Source organism: Taudactylus pleione, unplaced genomic scaffold, assembly GCF_031769625.1.
Source record: "Taudactylus pleione unplaced genomic scaffold, aTauple2 ptg000001l, whole genome shotgun sequence".
Taxonomy (NCBI): Eukaryota; Metazoa; Chordata; class Amphibia; order Anura; family Myobatrachidae; genus Taudactylus; species Taudactylus pleione.
Window position 1 is genome coordinate 118,638 of NW_028284404.1, and position 22,495 is coordinate 141,132.

At 46.6% G+C, this 22,495-nt stretch overlaps 1 protein-coding gene across 3 annotated transcripts in view; it reads left to right on the forward strand.

Annotated features, from left to right (window-relative positions):
• Positions 1–22,495, forward strand: part of GABBR1 (gamma-aminobutyric acid type B receptor subunit 1) — a 136,523-nt gene that overhangs the window by 101,913 nt on the left and 12,115 nt on the right. For 2 of the 3 annotated variants that reach the window (XM_088467161.1, XM_088467663.1), the window contains one exon: positions 20,951–21,067. In XM_088467161.1, the coding sequence (XP_088323287.1) occupies positions 20,951–21,067 (117 nt within the window). The remainder of the gene's footprint in view (positions 1–20,950; positions 21,068–22,495) is intronic. The other variant, XM_088467417.1, reaches the window with a different exon arrangement.

Here is a 22,495-nt window from a genome sequence, read left to right on the forward strand (position 1 = left end):
CACATTATGATGATACATCTATACACTCTTGCAAATAACATCGGTATAAATGCTTTGCTGCGATGCTGTCACTGGGAATGCTGTAATGGTATCACTGGGAATGCTGCGGTGCTGTCACTGGGAATGCTGCGATGCTGTCACTGGGAATGCTGTAATGGTATCACTGGGAATGCTGTAATGTTATCACTGGGAATGCTGTAATGGTATCACTGGGAATGCTGCGGTGCTGTCACTGGGAATGCTGTAATGGTATCACTGGGAATGCTGCGGTGCTGTCACTAGGAATGCTGCGATGCTGTCATTGGGAATGCTGCGATGCTGTCACTGGAAATGCTGTAATGGTATCACTGGGAATGCTGCGGTGCTGTCACTGGGAATGCTGCGGGGCTGACGGCATTTACAGATGATAATTCTAATCATTTACATTTCCTTTGGGCTCATGCACATCATAGTATAAAGTTTACATGTCTGTACGCTACTGTATGTTCATGTACAAATGCTTCCTGTCGTCTCGCACACTAGAATAAAAGTAATTGAAACACATGAATATTTGTCAAATCATGTTTTTCTTTCCAAGTAAAAAAAAAAAAAATGTACTTAATGACGCCACAGCTCAGTAACTGGCACAGAACGCAGCACATAGAAATGTTTCTGCAGATATATACATTGACGGTTGTTGTATTAATGTACTTGTTATACACTTAAAGGGGCTGCTATTAAGTCGGACACAGAGCGGCTGTATTTGCGGCCATCGCGGACACTAGATTTAGGGTCCGATTCAGACCAGGACGCTAAACCGCGTTCGCTCGCTATGGGCGATAGTCGCCCATCTGCGCATGCGTATGCGGCAAAATACGCATGCGCGAACCAGTATTTGTGATGGGGAAGTGCTCGCTCCAAGCCCGCAGACGGGCCACTCCTTTGAGTGACAGATAGTGCCGTTTGTGGGTGGTAACAGGGAAAGGTCCGGGAAAACGGGGGAGTTGATGTGCGAACGCAGGCGTGTCTGAGCGTCAAAACGGCGTTCTGTGGGCGTGCATAATTAGCATGTCAGCGTCATTGTACACGTCACCTAGTTGTATTTCAGCCTGCAGTGATCACAGTGCTTGCGGTGGGGTAGGGTCTACCTTAAGGGCTACGAGCAGCTCCGATGGCTCTCGATGTTACTTCCTGGAGATGACGTGTGCTAAGAAAAAAATGGGCGTCATCACACCGGCGAGCGTTCACTCTGTCGTCGCTCTCTAAGACATAGAGGGCGTCTTTTAGCCTGGCTGTGCGATCGCGGCATTTCAATATCCGCCCCCTGACAGCTGCGAGAGAGCGCAGCTTAGCGTCCAGGTCTGAATCGGCCCCTTACTACTTTATGCTGAAGAGAGATTCCTTACAGCTAACAGGAGAATCTCGTGCGTCCTCAAGCAGAACGCCGCATAGCCCCGTTATTTTAATGTCACAGCCATCATCATCAGCATCTGCACAGGCACCAGTCCCACGCTACAAACAGGCTTTCTCTTCCCAGTATGCACGACTCAGATCGCACAGAGCTTTAGATACATGCCCACGGCACCCCCATGACTCTCAGGGTGGTTCCATGCCCGAATTTCACGGAAAAACAGATCCGGCCAAGTTCCGTCCTACTCAGAATAGGACGTACGCAAAAATGCGCAAATTCGCATCTGCGCGTGAGCTGTGTGCTATAGCTCGCCATCTGCATCTGTACACAAAATTGTCCCCAAAGGACTTAAAAACCCACATTGGTGTGAATGAGCCCTAAATCCAACAGAAGATCGTCCAATATTGTCAACTTCATTAGTTATAAAGAAATTCCAAACTATTCCTAATATGTTTTGTCCAGAAGGATAAGGATGAGAAGAGGAGGGATCACTCGTACACAGATGATAAAGGAAAACGGCATTATAGGAATAACGCTTAAACGTGAATATGTGTACTTATCGCTTATTCAGCAAGGATCGCAAGTGAGAGAACGCATGCACTCGGCCGCTGCGTGTATATGCTAATCAATGTATACGCACGGCAACCGCTGCTTAAGATGCAGACGGCCAGCACTACACAAGGCCGCCCACTTCCCTTTACGCAAAGCCTGAGTAGTCCGCAGACAGCGGTAACATCGAGAACCATCGGAACCAAACGCACAATAGAGGTTGACCTGATGTCATGCAGGATTTTGGCCACTTCCTGCGTGCATCGAGTCATCTGGCTGCGTATGCCGCCGCACTGCCGTAATTATGCACGCCCCTATAACGGCGTCCCAATGCACAGGCACGCCTGCGCTCGCCCGACCATTCCCCGTCACCACCCACAAACGGCACTTCCTGTCAATCAATATCGGAAGGGTATGCGCACACACTGCGTGTAGTCTGCGTACCCTTACCCGATCACAATGGCTAGCTCGCGCACACGCAGTGCGATAACACTGGCCAAGTGTGTGCGTGCGTTCTCTCACTTGTGTTCCTTGCTGAATCAGCCCCTTAGCTAGATAGAGCACGAGAGAGAGGATAGATAATACACAGAACAAATATACAAACTCTTTTCATGTTGAATGAAACCACTTTTCGTAACAAATTTATTTTCAAAAACTAATATATGGGGTCATTTTCTATAAATGTACGACAGTATCATCTGCTTTTTAATTAAGATTATTAGGAATCTGTGAAATTTGTATTCCCCACGCAGCAGCGTTAGAAGTCTGTGCGCTTTTCAGTGAAGCAGCCGACCCCCCATGGAGAGGCAATAGAGCAGAGCGGAGTGTCAGCATTTCTGTCAGCGAGGGGAGGGGGGAGAGAGGGAAATAAAATTCATGGGGCGAGGGTTAGAGATCAGAAGGACAATGGCGGTCAGAAGGGAAATAAGAGACCGATAACAATGGTATAGTTACACAGGTCAATTAATTTCAACCTCCTCTAAATTCTAATTGTGTTGATCCGCAACACAGGGGGAAGAAACTCCCCAGGGGAGCAACAGCTAAATGACCCGCACTAGGAGAAGTGATATTGTGCTGGCTCTCCTCATTATATATGTAATCGTCTTAGAGGTTCGCAGGGGACTGTGTAAGGCAGAGCAGTCTTGGGCTACCTGTTGTGGTGGAACTACAAGCCCCAGCTCACTATGTGTTCCGCCATAGCTTGAGGGCCATGCTTTGCTTATCTCTGTGGGCATCCCAACTGGCTTTTCTCACTATTATGATGAGAGGGAACGTAAGGGACCGGAGATCCTGCACAAAATTATCTGCAGGAATAGCGTTCTCTTAATGTTCAGATTTTTTCTGGGGTGAAATGAATCTTGTTTGGAGCTACTCATGGATCGCTATGTAATTTAGAATAAATGTGTTTTTCGGGTTGTGTCTCTGCCAAAGAGCTTACTTATTAATAATAATAATAATAATAATAATAATAATAATAATCTGCAATGTGCATGTGGTAGCTGTTGCTATGACAACCATTCATGCATTTCCTAATTAGAAAAAAAAATAACCCACAGGCTGTGTTGCTATGGGTTACAGGACCCTTGCCTGCTCCACCTCCCTTTCGAAAAGCTTTAGCATACGATTTACAGATGCGTCCACGTACATCTATCCTCCGTGCGCTATAAGTGATATGCGGCATGCCTACATTCTTGGCGCGACTGCGGGTGTATCAGCGGCTGTGACGCTGTAACGTAGCGTTTCGCATACAGACACAGCCGCCGTCACACACAGGATATAGGCATGCCGCATATCATGTTACACATCTGTGTTTAATGTCATTGTAAAGAAATATAGACATTTGTACACCTCTGTCTGCTCCACGCCCTGCACAGATGCAGTTAGGAATACTTTATTTTCTCATTATGTACCGTGCGGTAAGGGGTGCGGAAGGGACTTCTGAGGAGCAACCGAGCTGCTGCGTGCAAAAAAAATACATAACGAGAGAGAAATAAATGGGTTCAGGGTCCCTTTAAAGCCTCCCCCCCCAAAAGTGTTGCAGGAAGACGCTCTCCTCCTGGAGTTAGGTAGAACTGACAAGCATAGCGAGATAAGGATGACAGGGGAAATCAGACATGGGGGGGGGGGGGGACGGCAGTAAGATCATATTTTTTTCCTTTGCTTTGTGTTTCCGTGGCAACAGACAGCGACGCAGTGCAGGAGCCTCACTCTCGTACCTGCCCCCCCTTCCTCATCGCACATCATCTGTACAGAGGGAGAGGCGGCAGAATCACACCTCATCATGAGGAGAGATTACAGAGGAAACAGCGGTGATCAGACTTAATATAGAAGATGGAGTATGACAAATAACAGCTGGGGGCTGCGCGCGGCGTCTGGTGCCTTTATCTGAGCAGATCCTGTGCTGTCCCCTCCGGACATATCGCACATTCGGGAGCCTGGCATCTCCCTTTCTGCTGGCATCTTTCTCCAATTCCCTCCATCTATACAGTACACCCAGCTGCAATAATCATCTGGGCCCCTCTGCCCGCTTTGGGGAGGATGGCTTGTCGGCCTTTGCAGGCGGATATTGCCCATCTCTAAAACATTTGCGTTGAGTTGTTGCTGTGCGGTGAACGCTGCACGTTACGTCGTCTGCTGTTCTGATTTTATTACACTGGAATGGCCGGGCATGTTTTGTATAGCGAGAGAAGCCCAGGAACCCATCTGCGCCGCCATGCAACTTGCATGTCTCCTGTCTGCCCTATAATAGCTGCATGGCTCCTGACTGGGGGACCTTGGTTTTGCAGCAACCTGGCCACATGCCACTTCTGCCCATGGTTTGTAATTGTAACACTGGAAACCACCTTTACAATGAAAGCAGTTAGAGCTTTACTTCCCCGTTACATGTATTGCTCACTTTCAGTCAACTTTAATATATTGGTGAATTTGTACCATACTGCGGCTTTTACGAAATGCATTGCCTTATAGGCCTGTCTTCCATGTCAGATGTCCTGATTTCTTTTTATCATCCGGGGAGCGTTGTTTATTTTGGGTTTGGTGTAAGAGATAGACAGTAATTAGTCTAGATAGACACCAGATGTTAGTCAATAGTTAAGGTGCATACGCACATGATTTTTTGAACGTTTTAACTATAACAACGTCGTTATCATTCAAAAAATGTAAAACGATAAACGATGAACGATTATCGTTCATGCGCGTTCACGTTTGTCGTTTGTAGTTCAGTCAGACTGGCCAACTGAACGATTTTCAATAGAAGTTGCAACATTTTTCCTTCAACCCACAGAAAATCGTTTATTAAGTAAAGTAAAACCAACTACTTTGTAAAACGATTTTCGTTCACTTTTTCAAGGGAGAAACTGAAAGAAAATCGTTCAACGAAAATCGTTCATTACTTACATCGTTGTGTGTGTAATATGTATGCACCTTTAAGCTGCATACACAAACAACGATTTTGTTACCAACGATTTTATGAACGATTTTTATGAACGATTTTCTGTCAGATTTTTTAATGTGTAATGAACGATTTTTATGAACTACAAACGATTTTTGCATATTCCCTTAATGAAAATCGTTGAGTTGACAAGTCTAACTAAACTACAAACTACAAACTACAAACGTGAACGGGCATGAACGATAATCGTTCATCGTTTGACTCAGAAAGTGAACGATTTTTTTCAAACGATTATCGTTAAACGATATCGTTTAACGATAATCATTAAAAAAATCGTTGTGTGTGTATGCAGCTTAAGACAGGGAAAAAAGTTAGACACAAACAAAAGTCAGACACACTAAATTTAGACATGTAAAAAGTTCGACAGGTACAAAAGTTCGACATGAAAATGGTCGACACAAAAATGGTCAACTTTTTTTTTTTTTATAGCCATAATCATCTGCCTAACCCTAACCGTCTGGGTAAGTGCCTAACCCTAACTCTCCAGTAAGTGCCTTAACCCTAAACCTAAAAAAAAAAGTGTCGATCTTTTTCATGTCGAACTTTTGACCCTGTCGATCTTTTGCACCTGTCGAACTTTTTACATGTCTAACTTTAGTGTGTCTGACTTTTGTCTGTGTCGAACTTTTATCCTTCTCTAACTATTAACCGTCTAACATCTGGTGTCTATCTAGGCATTGTCTAACTAATTACTGTCTGTCTAAAGTCCGGAACCCGTTTATTTTGACTTTCCGTTGGATACAACATAGATCTGCTTTACTCCCTGCCTTGGATACCATTGTATCTAGTGTGCAGCTCTGTGTAATTCAAATTAGCAGCTGTCTATGGGGGAGATGTGTCAAACTTTCTAAAGAGGAAAAAGTGGAGACGTTGTCCCTAGCAACCAAATCCGCTTGCAACTGTCATTTTATAGAAGATTCTAGATAATTGACAGTAAGAAGCTGATTGGTTGCTTTTGGCAACTTCTCAATTTGATACATCTCCCCCTAAATTAGAAGTATACCGTGTTAAACAAAACATAGGTAAGAGTGGCATGTAAAACCTAAGAAGTTAAAGTTGCCGGCTGGTGGAAAGCTCCTAACAGTTGGCGCTATATGATGCATGGATCATAATATGTTCTGTGCCGCTGCGCGCTGCCTGGTGACGCCATATACCGCAGTCTCACAGGGACTGGCTGAGAACATCGTGCCCGACGGCTCAGGTTCCCTGCACTTTTCATACATACATCATAATGCTCCATATGCCCCGGTACACACGGTTATATATCTTAATCTGTGGACGGTAATACTCTCAGCCGTGCCTGCAGGCCTGCACTCAGTATCCCAGTTATTAGGATGCCGGTGATTTATAATCGCTTATCACTGTAATGGCCTCATTTCTGCCGGCTCGGTTACTTTGTCTCAGCACGTTATTAATGGATCTCAGTACCCCCGTTCCCGGCGTCTTGTCAGTTTGTGACATTTCATCCAGGACTCTGCTTTGGATTATAGGGTTATAAATCTCTTATTTTCCCCTTTTTTCATTACACTGTACTTGTCACCTTTAAGATAATGTTTTTGGCTGTTGGATAAATCTTTGGGTGGAATATAATCAGCGCTACACATCTGTGAGCTGTACCCAGTAAAATATGTCCCGTCTTCCGACACCTTCAGAATGTCGCCCTGCTCGGAAAATACATTGTTGGTGAAAGGTTCCTGCTTTGTGTTATCAGTTTGCGTGTTAGGCATGCAGGAGGTAGCGTTATGGGGCCTATTTTTATAGCGAGGTTCTTAGTTTACTTTAAAGACACCAACAACCAAGACCCAGGTTCTTTTGGGGGATCCTCCCATTGTGTTGCCCAGCGGATGAGTGCCAGACATCATCTCCACCTTGTAATGCTTATGTTATTTTTGGACATGTGCTGTGATGAAACTGCTTAAAGTACTGTTCATTATTATACAGTCAGGTGCATAAATATTGGGACATTGACAGAATTGTCAGATTTTGGCCTCTATTCACCACCACAATGGCTTTGAAATGAAACAAACAAGATGTGCTTTAACTGCAGACTTTCAGATTTAATTTGAGGGTAATTACATCCAGATCAGGTGAATGGTGTAGGAATTACAACGGTTTCTATATGTGCCTCCCACTTTTTAAGGGGCCAAAAGTAATGGGACTATCAACACAAAAGCTATTTCATGGACAGGTGTGGGCTATTCCCTCGTTATTTCATTATCAATTGAGCAGGTAAAAGGTCTGGAGTTGATTCTAGATGTGACATTTGCTTTTGGAATCAGTTGCTGTCGACTCTCAATATGAGATCCAAAGAGCTGTCACTATCAGTGAAGCAAGCCATCATTAGGCTGAAAAATCAAAACAAACCCATCAGAGAGATAGCAAAAACATTAGGTGTGGCCAAATCAACTGTTTGGAACATTCTTAAAAAGAAAAAACGCACCGGAGAGCTCAGCAACACCAAAAGATCCGGAAGACCACGGAAAACAACTGTGGTGGATGACAGAAGAATTATTTCCCTGGTGAAGAAAAACCCCTTCACAACAGTTGGCCAAATCAAGAACACTCTCCAGGAGGTAGATGTATATGTGTCAAAGTCAACAATCAAGAGAAGACTTCACAAGAGTGAATATAGAGGGTTCACCACAAGATGTGAACCATTGGTGCGCCTCAAAAACTGGAAGACCAGATTAGAGTTTGCCAAACAACATCTAAAAAAGCCATTACAGTTCTGGAACAACATCCTATGGACAGATGAGACAAAGATCAACTTTTACCAGAGTGATGGGAAGAGAAGAGTAAGGAGAAGGAAAGGAACTACCCATGATCCAAAACATACCACCTCATCAGTGAAGCATGGTGGTGGTAGTGTCATGGCGTGGGCATGAATGGCTGCCAATGGAACTGGTTCCCTTGTATTTATTGATCCTGTGACCTCTGACAAAAGCAGCAAAATGAATTCTGAAGTGTTTCGGGCAATATTATATGCTCATATTCAGTCAAATGCTTCAGAACTCATTGGACGGCGCTTCACAGTGCAGATGGGCAAAAACCTGGCCTCCTGACCGCTCGCTAAGCTGTGGGTGACCACCCACAGCTTTAGCGGGCGGCCAGATGATGGGGCTTGCGACGAGACCCTTGTGGTAGGGTCTCGTTCCCGCAAGCCCCAGTGAGCTTCCTGCTCTAATAGAGGAGGAAGCTCACTACTGACATCAGAAGTGATGTCAGTAGGGCCGCCCACAAACGGCAGGCGTTCCTTCAGGAACGCCTCCGTTTGTCCAGCCACCCCCCTGCACCCCGCCTACAAAACGGGGCAAGCTGTCGATCAACGTCGACAGCCGCCCCGTTTGTAGCGAGCCCCGGAGCGATTTCTCTCTCGCTATGGGGCTTGCGCACGTGCGCGGTGCCCCACCATCGACCCGCCTGCATTTTAGAGGTTTCTAAATCAAGCTGATTACATGTAACGAGACGTGAAAATGACTATCATTGTCCATATCTGCACTTTTACATGCGTTTGAATTGCACTGTGCTGAAGTGTGTTGTTGTTAACACTTCGGGGCTTGTGCAGAGTGAAGTATACGTTCGTTTGTGTAGCGTATCTTGTGTGTATCGGCACTGCATATGTTTAAGAAATAAGTGTGCGAAAATGCGTAGCCGCTGCATTCAGATGGCATCTACCCTTTCAGCCGGAGTGAATCGGTGTTCTCACGAAGGGTTAAGTTCAGTAAAGGTGCATCCACGCCAATGCATCTCATGCAGCCCAGCCTGATTGGTGGTGCACCGAATATAGGGCAGGTGGAAGTACACACTGACGACGATGGTGACTTGTAGTAAGCCAGACGCGTATGCTGCCGGCGCGGAGACGGACGCATATATCGATCTGCGTACATTTTATGCCATTTTCCTGTGCACGTTTCCATTATACGACCAGCCCTGCTTCGGCCATGCCTTGTTCCATATCAGTGCACCTGACATCCGTCATCCCAGCAGAGTGCTTACATTCATCTCAATGGCAGCATCAGAGCACCGTCCTGCTATGTCACAGACACTTGACCAAGAAACGTACATTGTTAATGCATGGAAATTGTTATACAACTTATACATGTGTGCATTGGGGCTTATCCAGGGCGCTCTCTGTGTGGAGTTTCTATGTTTTCCCCACACTGGAGTGGGTTTCCTCAGTGTGCTCCAGTATAAATAAGTTAAATAACTGTGAATATATAATAATTAAATACATTAGTGTTGTTATTTGCAATTAAATAAAGACACATTGTGAATGCGTGTACATAGCCAGAAGAAACTCCTAGTGGGGCCCAGGCCCTGGTTAGAAGCGCTGAGCTTACAATCTGTTTCCTGTCAGGTGGTCACAGCGCAAAAGTTACCTCTAATCGGTCTGTTTCAGGGTCAGAGCAAAATAAAAGTGCAAGTGACTTTGCATCTAGAACAAACCATGTTGCAATACAAGGAGGACAAATACATTTATTATTATTCCTTGCAGGGTAAATACTCTCTGCTTTTGCATGTAGCCCACACTTCCTGGGCAGCTTTCTTCTTACACTGCAATTTAGATTTGAGTGTGGACTCTCCCCTCTCAAATCTAAATTTATCTGCGCACGTTCTTTTTGTTTACGTTACTCCCCACATACAGCCCAATGTGTGTATAACGTACAGAGGGCCTGATTCATCGACCCGCGCTCACAAGCGGGTCGATGGTGGCCCAGTGCGCATGCGCAACGACGGAGCCGGCTCCGTCGTGCACATGCGCGAGACCCGGATAGCGACGGGCAAACCGTCGCACCCGGTCTCGTACCAAAGGGGGCGTGCTGTCGATGTTGAGTGACAGCACGCCCCCTTTGGTGGGCGGGCCGGGGGAGTGGCTGCCCAGACGGAGGCGTTCCCATGTGAACGCCTCCTTTTTCAGGGCAGCCCCACTGAAATCACAAGTGATGTCAGTGGGAGTGCTTTCGGCTCCGTTAGAGCCGAAAGCACTCTGGGGCTTGCGGCAACGAGACCCTACCACAAGGGTCTTGTCGCAAGCCCGATCTTCCTGGCCGCTCGCTATAGCTGTGGGTGGTCACCCACAGCTATGCGAGCGGCCAGGGGGCCGCTCTGAAAAACAAGAACGACGGCCCTGAATCAGAGAGCGCCGGCTCTAAATCAGGGCCAGAGCCCCCTTTCATTAGTCCTTAGCAGCGCCATTCTCAATTCAAATCTAAATGAGTGTGTTGTAGATTGCTGGCTGTATTGCATGGCACTCCGCGGTGAATTACACATCAACGTCACTTAAAGTGTTGGCTTCAACATACCCTCATATACAGATGTGTCCTTATACATCTTTGCCGCGGTATCGCTAAAAAGCCGATCTCGGCGCGTCAGGTCCCATGATACACTGCTAGCGCCGGGCGTCTTTTTTGCAGAAAATGTGACTAGGACGCACCAGCAGACTGCGCTGATTAATCTGATGTGTGACACTTGTATATCTGTGTGTGACTGATGCCGCGTATCCACTAGGCGACATTACTCAGTCATCGTAATCGTGCAGTCGCTCAGCGATCGGGCACAAATCGCGCACATTAATGTCAGAAACGACCAGCGATGCGCGCTCCCGCTGGTCGTTTCTGACATCAATCATCGCTTGAACATGCCGGTTAATCTGCCGATAATGACAGATAGACCATGCACGGGGATGATTGATGTGCCTACACTGAGCGACTGAATGTTCATTGTAGCCACAGCACAGACTGCTAAACGACTGCATGATTACAATGTCACAGTCTGCTATTGGATACGCACCGTAAGTCTCTGCATCTGTATACGAAGTGCTAGAATGTAGCGGTCGCAGCTTTTTTTCATTCCAAGTGCCGTTGTGCTCCATGTACAGACTCAGGAGCACACATATATACAGGTGTCACATATCACATTACTCAGCGCAGTCTCCTATATACAGACTCAGGAGCACACAGATATACAGGTGTCACATATCACATTACTCAGCGCAGTCTCCCATATACAGACTCAGGAGCACACAGATATACAGGTGTCACATATCACATTACTCAGCGCAGTCTCCCATATACAGACTCAGGAGCACACAGATATACAGGTGTCACACATCATATTACTCAGCACAGTCTCCTATATACAGACTCAGGAGCACACAGATATACAGGTGTCACATATCACATTACTCAGCGCAGTCTCCCATATACAGACTCAGGAGCACACAGATATACAGGTGTCACATATCACATTACTCAGCGCAGTCTCCCATATACAGACTCAGGAGCACACAGAGGTGTCACATATCACATTACTCAGCACAGTCTCCCATATACAGACTCAGGAGCACACAGATATACAGGTGTCACATATCACATTACTCAGCGCAGTCTCCCATATACAGACTCAGGAGCACACAGAGGTGTCACATATCACATTACTCAGCACAGTCTCCCATATACAGACTCAGGAGCACACAGATATACAGGTGTCACATATCACATTACTCAGCGCAGTCTCCCATATACAGACTCAGGAGCACACAGATATACAGGTGTCACATATCACATTACTCAGCGCATTCTCCCATATACAGACTCAGGAGCACACAGATATACAGGTGTCACATATCACATTACTCAGCACAGTCTCCCATATACAGACTCAGGAGCACACAGATATACAGGTGTCACATATCACATTACTCAGCGCAGTCTCCCATATACAGACTCAGGAGCACACAGATATACAGGTGTCACATATCACATTACTCAGCACAGTCTCCCATATACAGACTCAGGAGCACACAGGTATACAGGTGTCACATATCACATTACTCAGCACAGTCTCCCATATACAGACTCAGGAGCACACAGGTATACAGGTGTCACATATCACATTACCCAGCACAGTCTCCAATATAGAGACTCAGGAGCACACATGTGTCACATATCACATTACTCAGCACAGTCTCCCATATACAGACTCAGGAGCACACAGATATACAGGTGTCACCTATCACATTACTCAGCACAGTCTCCAATATAGAGACTCAGGAGCACACAGGTGTCACATATCACATTACTCAGCACAGTCTCCCATATACAGACTCAGGAGCACACAGATATACAGGTGTCACATATCACATTACTCAGCATAGTCTCCCATATACAGACTCAGGAGCACACAGATATACAGGTGTCACATATCACTTTACTCAGCGCAGTCTCCCATATACAGACTCAGGTGCACACAGATATACAGGTGTCACATATCACATTACTCAGCGCAGTCTCCCATATACAGACTCAGGTGCACACAGATATACAGGTGTCACATATCACATTACTCAGCGCAGTCTCCCATATACAGACTCAGGAGCACACAGGTATACAGGTGTCACATATCACATTACTCAGCACAGTCTCCAATATAGAGACTCAGGAGCACACAGGTGTCACATATCACATTACTCAGCACAGTCTCCCATATACAGACTCAGTGGCACACAGATATACAGGTGTCACATATCACATTACTCAGCACAGTCTCCCATATACAGACTCGGGAGCACACAGATATACAGGTGTCACCTATCACATTACTCAGCACAGTCTCCAATATAGAGACTCAGGAGCACACAGGTGTCACATATCACATTACTCAGCACAGTCTCCCATATACAGACTCAGGAGCACACAGATATACAGGTGTCACATATCACATTACTCAGCGCAGTCTCCCATATACAGACTCAGGAGCACACAGATATACAGGTGTCACATATCACATTACTCAGCGCAGTCTCCCATATACAGACTCAGGAGCACACAGATATACAAGTGTCACATATCACATTACTCAGCGCAGTCTCCCAAAAACAGACTCAGGAGCACACAGATATACAGGTGTCACATATCACATTACTCAGCATAGTCTCCCATATACAGACTCAGGAGCACACAGATATACAGGTGTCACATATCACATTACTCAGTGCAGTCTCCCATATACAGACTCAGGTGCACACAGATATACAGGTGTCACATATCACATTACTCAGCGCAGTCTCCCATATACAGACTCAGGTGCACACAGATATACAGGTGTCACATATCACATTACTCAGCGCAGTCTCCCATATACAGACTCAGGAGCACACAGATATACAGGTCTCACATATCACATTACTCAGCACAGTCTCCCATATACAGACTCAGGAGCACACAGATATACAGGTGTCACATATCACATTACTCAGCGCAATCTCCCATATACAGACTCAGGAGCACACAGATATACAGGTGTCACATATCACATTACTGAGCACAGTCTCCCATATACAGACTCAGGAGCACACAGATATACAGGTGTCACATATCACATTACTCAGCGCAGTCTCCTATATACAGACTGAGGAGCGCACAGATATACAGGTGTCACATATTACATTACTCAGCGCAGTCTCCTATATACAGACTGAGGAGCACACAGAGATACAGGTGTCACATATCACATTACTCAGCGCAGTCTCCCATATACAGACTCAGGAGCACACAGAGATACAGGTGTTACATATCACATTACTCAGCGCAGTCTCCTATATACAGACTCAGGAGCACACAGATATACAGGTGTCACATATCACATTACTCAGCGCTGTCTCCCATATACAGACTGAGGAGCACACAGATATACAGGTGTCAAATATCACATTACTCAGCACAGTCTCCCATATACAGACTCAGGAGCACACAGATATACAGGTGTCACATATCACTTTACTCAGCGCAGTCTCCCATGTACAGACTCAGGAGCACACAGATATACATGTGTCACATATTACATTACTCAGCGCAGTCTCCCATATATAGACTCAGGAGCACACAGATATACAGGTGTCACATATCACATTACTCAGCGCAGTCTCCCATATACAGACTCAGTCACACACAGATATACAGGTGTCACATATCAAATTACTCAGCGCAGTCTCCCATATACAGACTCAGTCACACACAGATATACAGGTGTCACATATCACATTACTCAGCACAGTCTTCCATATACAGACAGTCACACACAGATATACAGGTGTCACATATCACATTACTCAGCGCAGTCTCCCATATACAGACTCAGTCACACACAGATATACAGGTGTCACATATCACATTACTCAGCGCAGTCTTCCATATACAGACTCAGGAGCACACAGATATACAGGTGTCACATATCACATTACTCAGCGCAGTCTCCCATATACAGACTCAGGAGCACACAGATATACAGGTGTCACATATCACATTACTCAGCACAGTCTCCTATATACAGACTCAGGAGCACACAGATATACAGGTGTCACATATCACATTACTCAGCGCAGTCTCCTATATACAGACTGAGGAGCACACAGATATACAGGTGTCACATATCACATTACTCAGCACAGTCTCCCATATACAGACTCAGGAGCACACAGATATACAGGTGTCACATATCACATTACTCAGCGCAGTCTCCTATATACAGACTCAGGAGCACACAGAGAGACTCAGGAGCACACAGATATACATGTGTCACATATCACATTACTCAGCGCAGTCTCCCATATACAGACTCAGGAGCACACAGATATACAGGTGTCACATATCACATTACTCAGCACAGTCTCCCATATACAGACTCAGGAGCACCCAGATATACAGGTGTCACATATCACATTACTCAGTGCAGTCTCCCATATACAGACTCAGGAGCACACAGATATACAGGTCTCACATATCACATTACTCAGCGCAGTCTCCCATATACAGACTCAGGAGCACACAGATATACAGGTGTTACATATCACATTACTCAGCGCAGTCTCCCATATACAGACTCAGGAGCACACAGATATACAGGTGTCACATATCACATTACTCAGCACAGTCTCCTATATACAGACTCAGGAGCACACAGATATACAGGTGTCACATATCACATTACTCAGCGCAGTCTCCTATATACAGACTGAGGAGCACACAGATATACAGGTGTCACATATCACATTACTCAGCACAGTCTCCCATATACAGACTCAGGAGCACACAGATATACATGTGTCACATATCACATTACTCAGCGCAGTCTCCTATATACAGACTCAGGAGCACACAGAGAGACTCAGGAGCACACAGATATACAGGTGTCACATATCACATTACTCAGCGCAGTCTCCCATATACAGACTCAGGAGCACACAGATATACAGGTGTCACATATCACATTACTCAGCACAGTCTCCCATATACAGACTCAGGAGCACCCAGAGATACAGGTGTCACATATCACATTACTCAGCGCAGTCTCCCATATACAGACTCAGGAGCACACAGATATACAGGTGTCACATATCACATTACTCAGCACAGTCTCCCATATACAGACTCAGGAGCACACAGATATACATGTGTCACATATCACATTACTCAGCGCAGGCTCCTATATACAGACTCAGGAGCACACAGAGATACAGGAGTCACATATCACATTACTCAGTGCAGTCTCCATATACAGACTCAGGAGCACACAGATATACAGGTGTCACATATCACATTACTCAGCACAGTCTCCTATATACAGACTCAGGAGCACACAGATATACAGGTGTCACATATCACATTACTCAGCACAGTCTCCCATATACAGACTCAGGAGCACACAGAGATACAGGTGTCACATATCACATTACTCAGCGCAGTCTCCATATACAGACTCAGAAGCACACAGATATACAGGTGTCACATATCACATTACTCAGCGCAGTCTCCCATATACAGACTCAGGAGCACACAGATATACAGGTGTCACATATCACATTACTCAGCGCAGTCTCCCATATACAGACTCAGGAGCACACAGAGATACAGGTGTCACATATCACATTACTCAGCACAGTCTCCCATATACAGACTCAGGAGCACACAGAGATACAGGTGTCACATATCACATTACTCAGCGCAGTCTCCATATACAGACTCAGGAGCACACAGATATACAGGTGTCACATATCACATTACTCAGCGCAGTCTTCCATATACAGACTCAGGAGCACACAGATATACAGGTGTCACATATCACATTACTCAGCGCAGTCTCCCATATACAGACTCAGGAGCACACAGAGATACAGGTGTCACATATCACATTACTCAGCACAGTCTCCCATATACAGACTCAGGAGCACACAGATATACAGGTGTCACATATCACATTACTCAGCGCAGTCTCCCATATCACATTAATCAACACAGTCTGTTGGTCTGTCCTGTTTGCATTACATTGTGAATTAGGCGCATTTTTGGTAAATAAGACACCCAACGGTAGAAGAGTAGCATGGGACCTAGGGGCTCACTCACACCAAGGAAGTCACGCTGCATGGCGTATTGACGCTACATGTATGAGAACACATCTGTACCCCAGAGTAAGGTGGTAGAGGTGCAGGTGGAAAGGTTGCTGAGTGTGTCTATACAGACAGCGCTAAGTTCCTCGGAACCTGAGCACAGTGCAGATAATTACTGGAGGGCAAACCTTGCTAGGTTTCGCTCGCAGCTCTATGAGGTACAAGCAAGGTTCTCCTGCCCGTGTAACCCGCTTTATGGTAGTGCTCAATGTACCAGTGGAACCTCTGGCCCTAGTGACTGGTAGATATCGTAGGTGGAGAGAGGAGAGATCAGGGGTGGACTGGCCACCTGGCACTTCTGGCAAATGCCGGAAGGGGCAATGGCCTGATGAGTCAGTCCAGCTGCCTGAAGGCATGGCCATGCAGCTGTGCCTCCCGGTGCTCTGCTTGGCCCGGCATGCTGAGACCAGGGAGAGCCATGAGGCCACACCCCCATGATGTGCTGCCACATTCATTTTACGTCATACACTCCAAGTGCCATGGCCGATTATTGCCCTCAGTCCGTCCCTGGGAGAGACCCAGTATGTGTGTCAGACAAGCACCGGCGGCTATATAGATCTGAAATGAATGGGAACATGGGCCCTCATTCAGAGCCGTACGCTCTGAGCAGAGCGCACGCTCTGAATGAGGGCCGGCCTCCATGAAAATGGAGCGTCCTCCTGGACGCTCGCATAGCTGTGGGTCACCACCCACAGGATATACGAGCGTGCATTTTGATGGCCGCGATGGTCGTGACCATCACGACCATCGAAATTGCGAGCCGGAGCCTGCGGTTGAGGTTTTCAACCGCAAGCTCCGGAGTGATTTTGGCTCTATCAGAGCCCAAATCACTCCCACTGACATCACTAGTGATGTCAGTGGGCCGGCTTCTGACGGGAGGCGTTCCCGTGGGAACGCCCCCGTCAGGGAGGCACGCCCCCGGCACGCCTACCAAAGGGGGCGTGCTGTCAATCAACATCGACAGCACGCCCCCTTTGATCAGACACAACGAGCGAAGGACTTTCCTTCGCTCGTTGCGTCTGGCGCATGCGCACGACGGAGCTCCCTCCGTCGTGCGCATGCTCAGTCCATAACATCGACCCACTTGCGAGCGGACAGCCGCTCGCGAGTGGGTCTGAATCAAGCCCATTCTTCCCCTGTCCCACATATAATTATTATATGAGGAATAATATAAACCTTTTTAGGGCTTATTCACATGTATGCAGAGTGCACACATTACGGTTATACCACGTTACCCCCATGCACACCACAGGGGCGCACTAGATTTAGGCCTTGATGATCCCTACAGAAGAGTCCTCTTTTCTCCTTTTGAGGCATATTTACTATCTATCAGATTTTATACCCGATAATTTACATATCTTATAACAGCAATACAAAATTAAGGAGCGCCCAGATGTATAAAGATAAAAACGGATGTAGGGACGGTGGCTTCGAGACTAGCCTGTCCCTGCGATGTGTTAGAAGTAAAGTTATCGCTAACATTTATTTCTTCTCCGTGGACCGCGCGCTAATGCACATGCGCAACCTTCTGACCATGCATATGCTGCCGGCCATTGCCAGAGGGGGTTCCTACGGATCCCTCTCCCGGTAATTACTTTGAAGAGTTGCCCATCTGAAGACGGTGTTAGCCACCTGTGCAAGCTCCAGAATGCTTCGCTGGGTATATTTGGCAATAAAGCAGCCTTATGGGAACCTAGGGGGGCTAGATTTGCCTACGAAATTGCAGGATTGCAGCAGATATCTCCAATATTTGCTGCGATCTCCTGTACATACATCCTGGGAATACTTGTGTGTACCCCCGAAAACCCACCAATATTCATTGATAAATAGGCCCGTTATTGATATAACATCACCCCCCTGACTCTTGGGAGCACCACCAACATAAGGAGAACTCTCTTTTTCTTCATCTATTTTATATTAGTTGGTATCTTAAGTGTGTATTAAAAAGTGTGCCCATAGCAACCAATCAGATTCTAGCTATTATCTTCTAGAAGGTGCTAGTCAAATGTTAAGTAGAGTCTGATTGGTTGCTGTGGACAACATCTCTTCTAAAACCCATTTCTAAAATCTCTCACTTTAGTAAACGTACCCCTTAGAATGCATGATGTGTGTATGACTAAGAAGTGCAGGCGAGCTGTTTGTGGCCACGATATCAGCTTGCGGGTGTAATCTGGGCACCAGATGTGACCGCACACCTGAAATCGGTGCCCTGGTCCCTGGCATCTCTCTCTATGTCTAGTATTCAGCCCCCCGGCCACGTCTGTCTGCAGAGATCTGTATCTAGCAGAGCGCTGCTGTCCTGGTTCATTGCACAGTGCAGCACATAACCCCATTCTGTCACCGCACCGCGCATAGCCAGACACTGCGATAGCCGAGCCCTTGTCAGGGCCTCAGAGGTGATCACTACAGTAATATCTATTAACAAACAGCCTAGAGCTCATCGCCCCAGATGGAACCAGCAAATAATACCGTGTAAGATCACGATCCAGGGCTGGAACAACCACTGGGGAAATTACTATCGCTGCTGTTTTTAAATCTTGAAAATAAAAATAATTGCAGATTTCCCGGCACGTGGAACAAGAGTCAGGTAATCTCCTTGTGCTTGGAGTAATTCCCCTAATGCATTCTAGTGATTACTGAGGGAAGGACAATTGCCATGGGAGATCTGGGCTTTGAGGGTCTGTATTTCGACTTTACCAGTGAGGTATTACAGTCACTGTTACCTGCCATGGAGGCATGAGGCTTGTGCAGCCTAGAACTGCAGTTACATGTACAGAATAGCCACTAGAGGGCGACGTGTGAGAACGCAATTGCTCATGATCATTGCTGGGTGTTTTGTACCTTGGAGCTCATTCAGACCCGCTCGCTCGATGCGTATGCAAATTTGGGACGGCAGGCGATCGCACAGCAAGGCATTAGCACGTCCACTATGTCTTGGCGTGCGATCGCTTTGTGTATGCAGACGCCCACCAGCCAGTTTTAAGACGCCCACTTGCGTACGTCATCTCCAGGAAGTGTATGCAACCATCGGGTACCATCGGATGCGATCGCAGCGCTTGTGGCTGACCATACCCTGCCGCAAGCACTGCGAGCACTTCAGTGTAAAATTCAGGCAGGTGACGTGTACTATGATGCTGCGTCTTAATTATGCACGCCTCTGAAATGGCGTTGAGACGCTCTGGCACGCCTGCGTTCGCACCTCCACTCCCCCGTTTTTAATGGCCTGCCCCTGTCACCACCCACAAGCGGCTTCTCCTGTCACTCACTCTGCTGGGCAGTCACTGCGATGCGTACGCATCCTAGTGAGTGGGTCTGAATCAAGGGCCTGATTCAGAGCCGGACGCTATTTGCGCTCGCTCGTTCAGAAAAAGGGGCCGGCTATTTAAATTGAGCGCTCACTCTTTGTGGTCTGTTGACGCCTCTATGTCTGAGCGAGCGAACGAAACATGCGCTCGCTATTTTGTAAAGACGCCCCCTGGCCGCTCGCATCATACGTCATCTCCGCTATTTATTTGATTAATCGAGTACATCGAAAGGCGTCTGATCTGCTCGCAGTGCTTGTGGTAGGTTTATCCTACCGCAATCATGCGAACAGTTCAAGCTAAGAAACAACCAAGTGACGTGGTCGATGACGCTGCTTTGTTAATTATGCACACCCTTAAAACGCCCGTTTTGTCCGTTTGGCACGCCTGCGTTTGGATCACCACTCCCCGTTTTCAAGCACCTTCCCCTGTTACCACCCACAAACGCCTCATCCTGTCACTCAAATTAGCAGGCACTCGCTATTTTGCGAGCGCTCGATTTTCGACCGCAATGACTGGTTGGCGCATGCGCATTACAACCCATACGCATGCGCAGATGTGCGAACATCGCTCGGAGCGAACAAGCGGCCGCTTACGAGCGGCTCTGAATCAGGCCCCAAGTCCCTTATTCCATGGAGGGTGATGTCACATATGTGGATGAGACCTATTTTTGGAGTACATAATTATTTGTTTTTACCAATGCTGGTGAGCAGTATTTACCGCTCAGCGTATGTTATATTAGAGTATATATTGCAGATTTGAACTATTTATTGAAATGACTGTAACATTGCAGCGTTTGTGCCTTTTCTCGCCAGCAGTCTCAGACGGTGGAGCCCTGGAAGCTGTATAGCACGGTGGCGCTGCTGCTGGGCCTGGACGTGATCGTGCTGGGCATCTGGCAGATAGTGGACCCTCTGCAGCGCACTATAGAGGTGAGAGGTGGGGGGAGGAGGAGAGGACAGATTGTTCCAGAAAACGGAAATAAAAATCTACCTTGTTCTCGCCCCGATTTGCACCAGTTATAGGGTGGCCGCTGTGTGGCCTGGAGAGAATGTTAGGCTTTTAGTATGGCTGTCGTAATTACTGCTAACTTCAAATAGACTATAGCGACATCATTAAGGTTAAAAAAGACACTGGTCCATCCAGGTAATCTGTTCATAACTTGTAATTGTGTGGATCCAGAGGGCGAAAAACAGACTCACCCCCTTCCCCAACCCCCACCAACTGTCTAGTCACTAGAGTCTAGTGCACACCTTAAACATTTTAGCTGCTCTGTGTTATCATAGTGTACCCAGGTGCATGGTGATGTCACAGTGTGTTCAGGTGCATGGTGATGTCACAGTGTGTGCAGGTGCATGGTGATGTCACAGTGTGTGCAGGTGCATGGTGATGTCACAGTGTGTTCAGGTGCATGGTGATGTCATAGTGTGTCCAGGTGCATGGTGATGTCATAGTGTGTGCAGGTGCATGGTGATGTCATAGTGTGTGCAGGTGCATGGTGATGTCACAGTATGTGCAGGAGCATGGTGATGTCACAGTGCAAACAAAAAATATGGTGGTCGCTCATATCAGCTTAATGACATAGCACAGGTGCTTGTAAAGGGCGGGGTTTACACTGATCACAGAAAAAAAGGGATTTGCCCTCCAGCACACTGCAGCAAAATCAACAAAAAATACTTAAATCCTACATGATAATAGAGATTCAGAGGTATAAGTTACACACATTTGCAAATATATGAATAAGCGCCAGGCCATCGTCAAGGCTCCTCTATACTGGAGTCCCTAACATTAAGGGGTTCACGTCCGAGAAGCAAGGTACCCCCAAAAATTCCAATACCAAGGACCATCCCCAGGGCATCACATGAAAACGGGAAAAAAAGGTGATAGTGAAGTGTAAAGAATAGATGTCACAGTGTGCCCAGGTGCATGGTGATGTCACAGTGTGCCCAGGTGCATGGTGATGTCACAGTGTGTGCATTTGCACAGTGATGTCACATTGTGTGCAGGTGCATGGTGATGTCACAATGTGTGCAGGTGCATGGTGATGTCACAGTATGTTCAGTAGAATGGTGATGTCACAGTGTGCGCAGGTGCGTGGTGATGTCACAGTGTGTGCATTTGCATAGTGATGTCACATTGTGTGCAGGCACATATAGAAACCGTTGTAATTCCTACACCGTTCACCTGATTTGGATGTAATTACCCTCAAATTAAATCTGAAAGTCTGCAGGTAAAGCACATCTTGTTTGTTTCATTTCAAAGCCATTGTGGTGGTGAATAGAGGCCAAAATATGAAAATTCTGTCAATGTCCCAATATTTATGCACCTGACTGTATATATGAGTATTCTTTGTACATGTA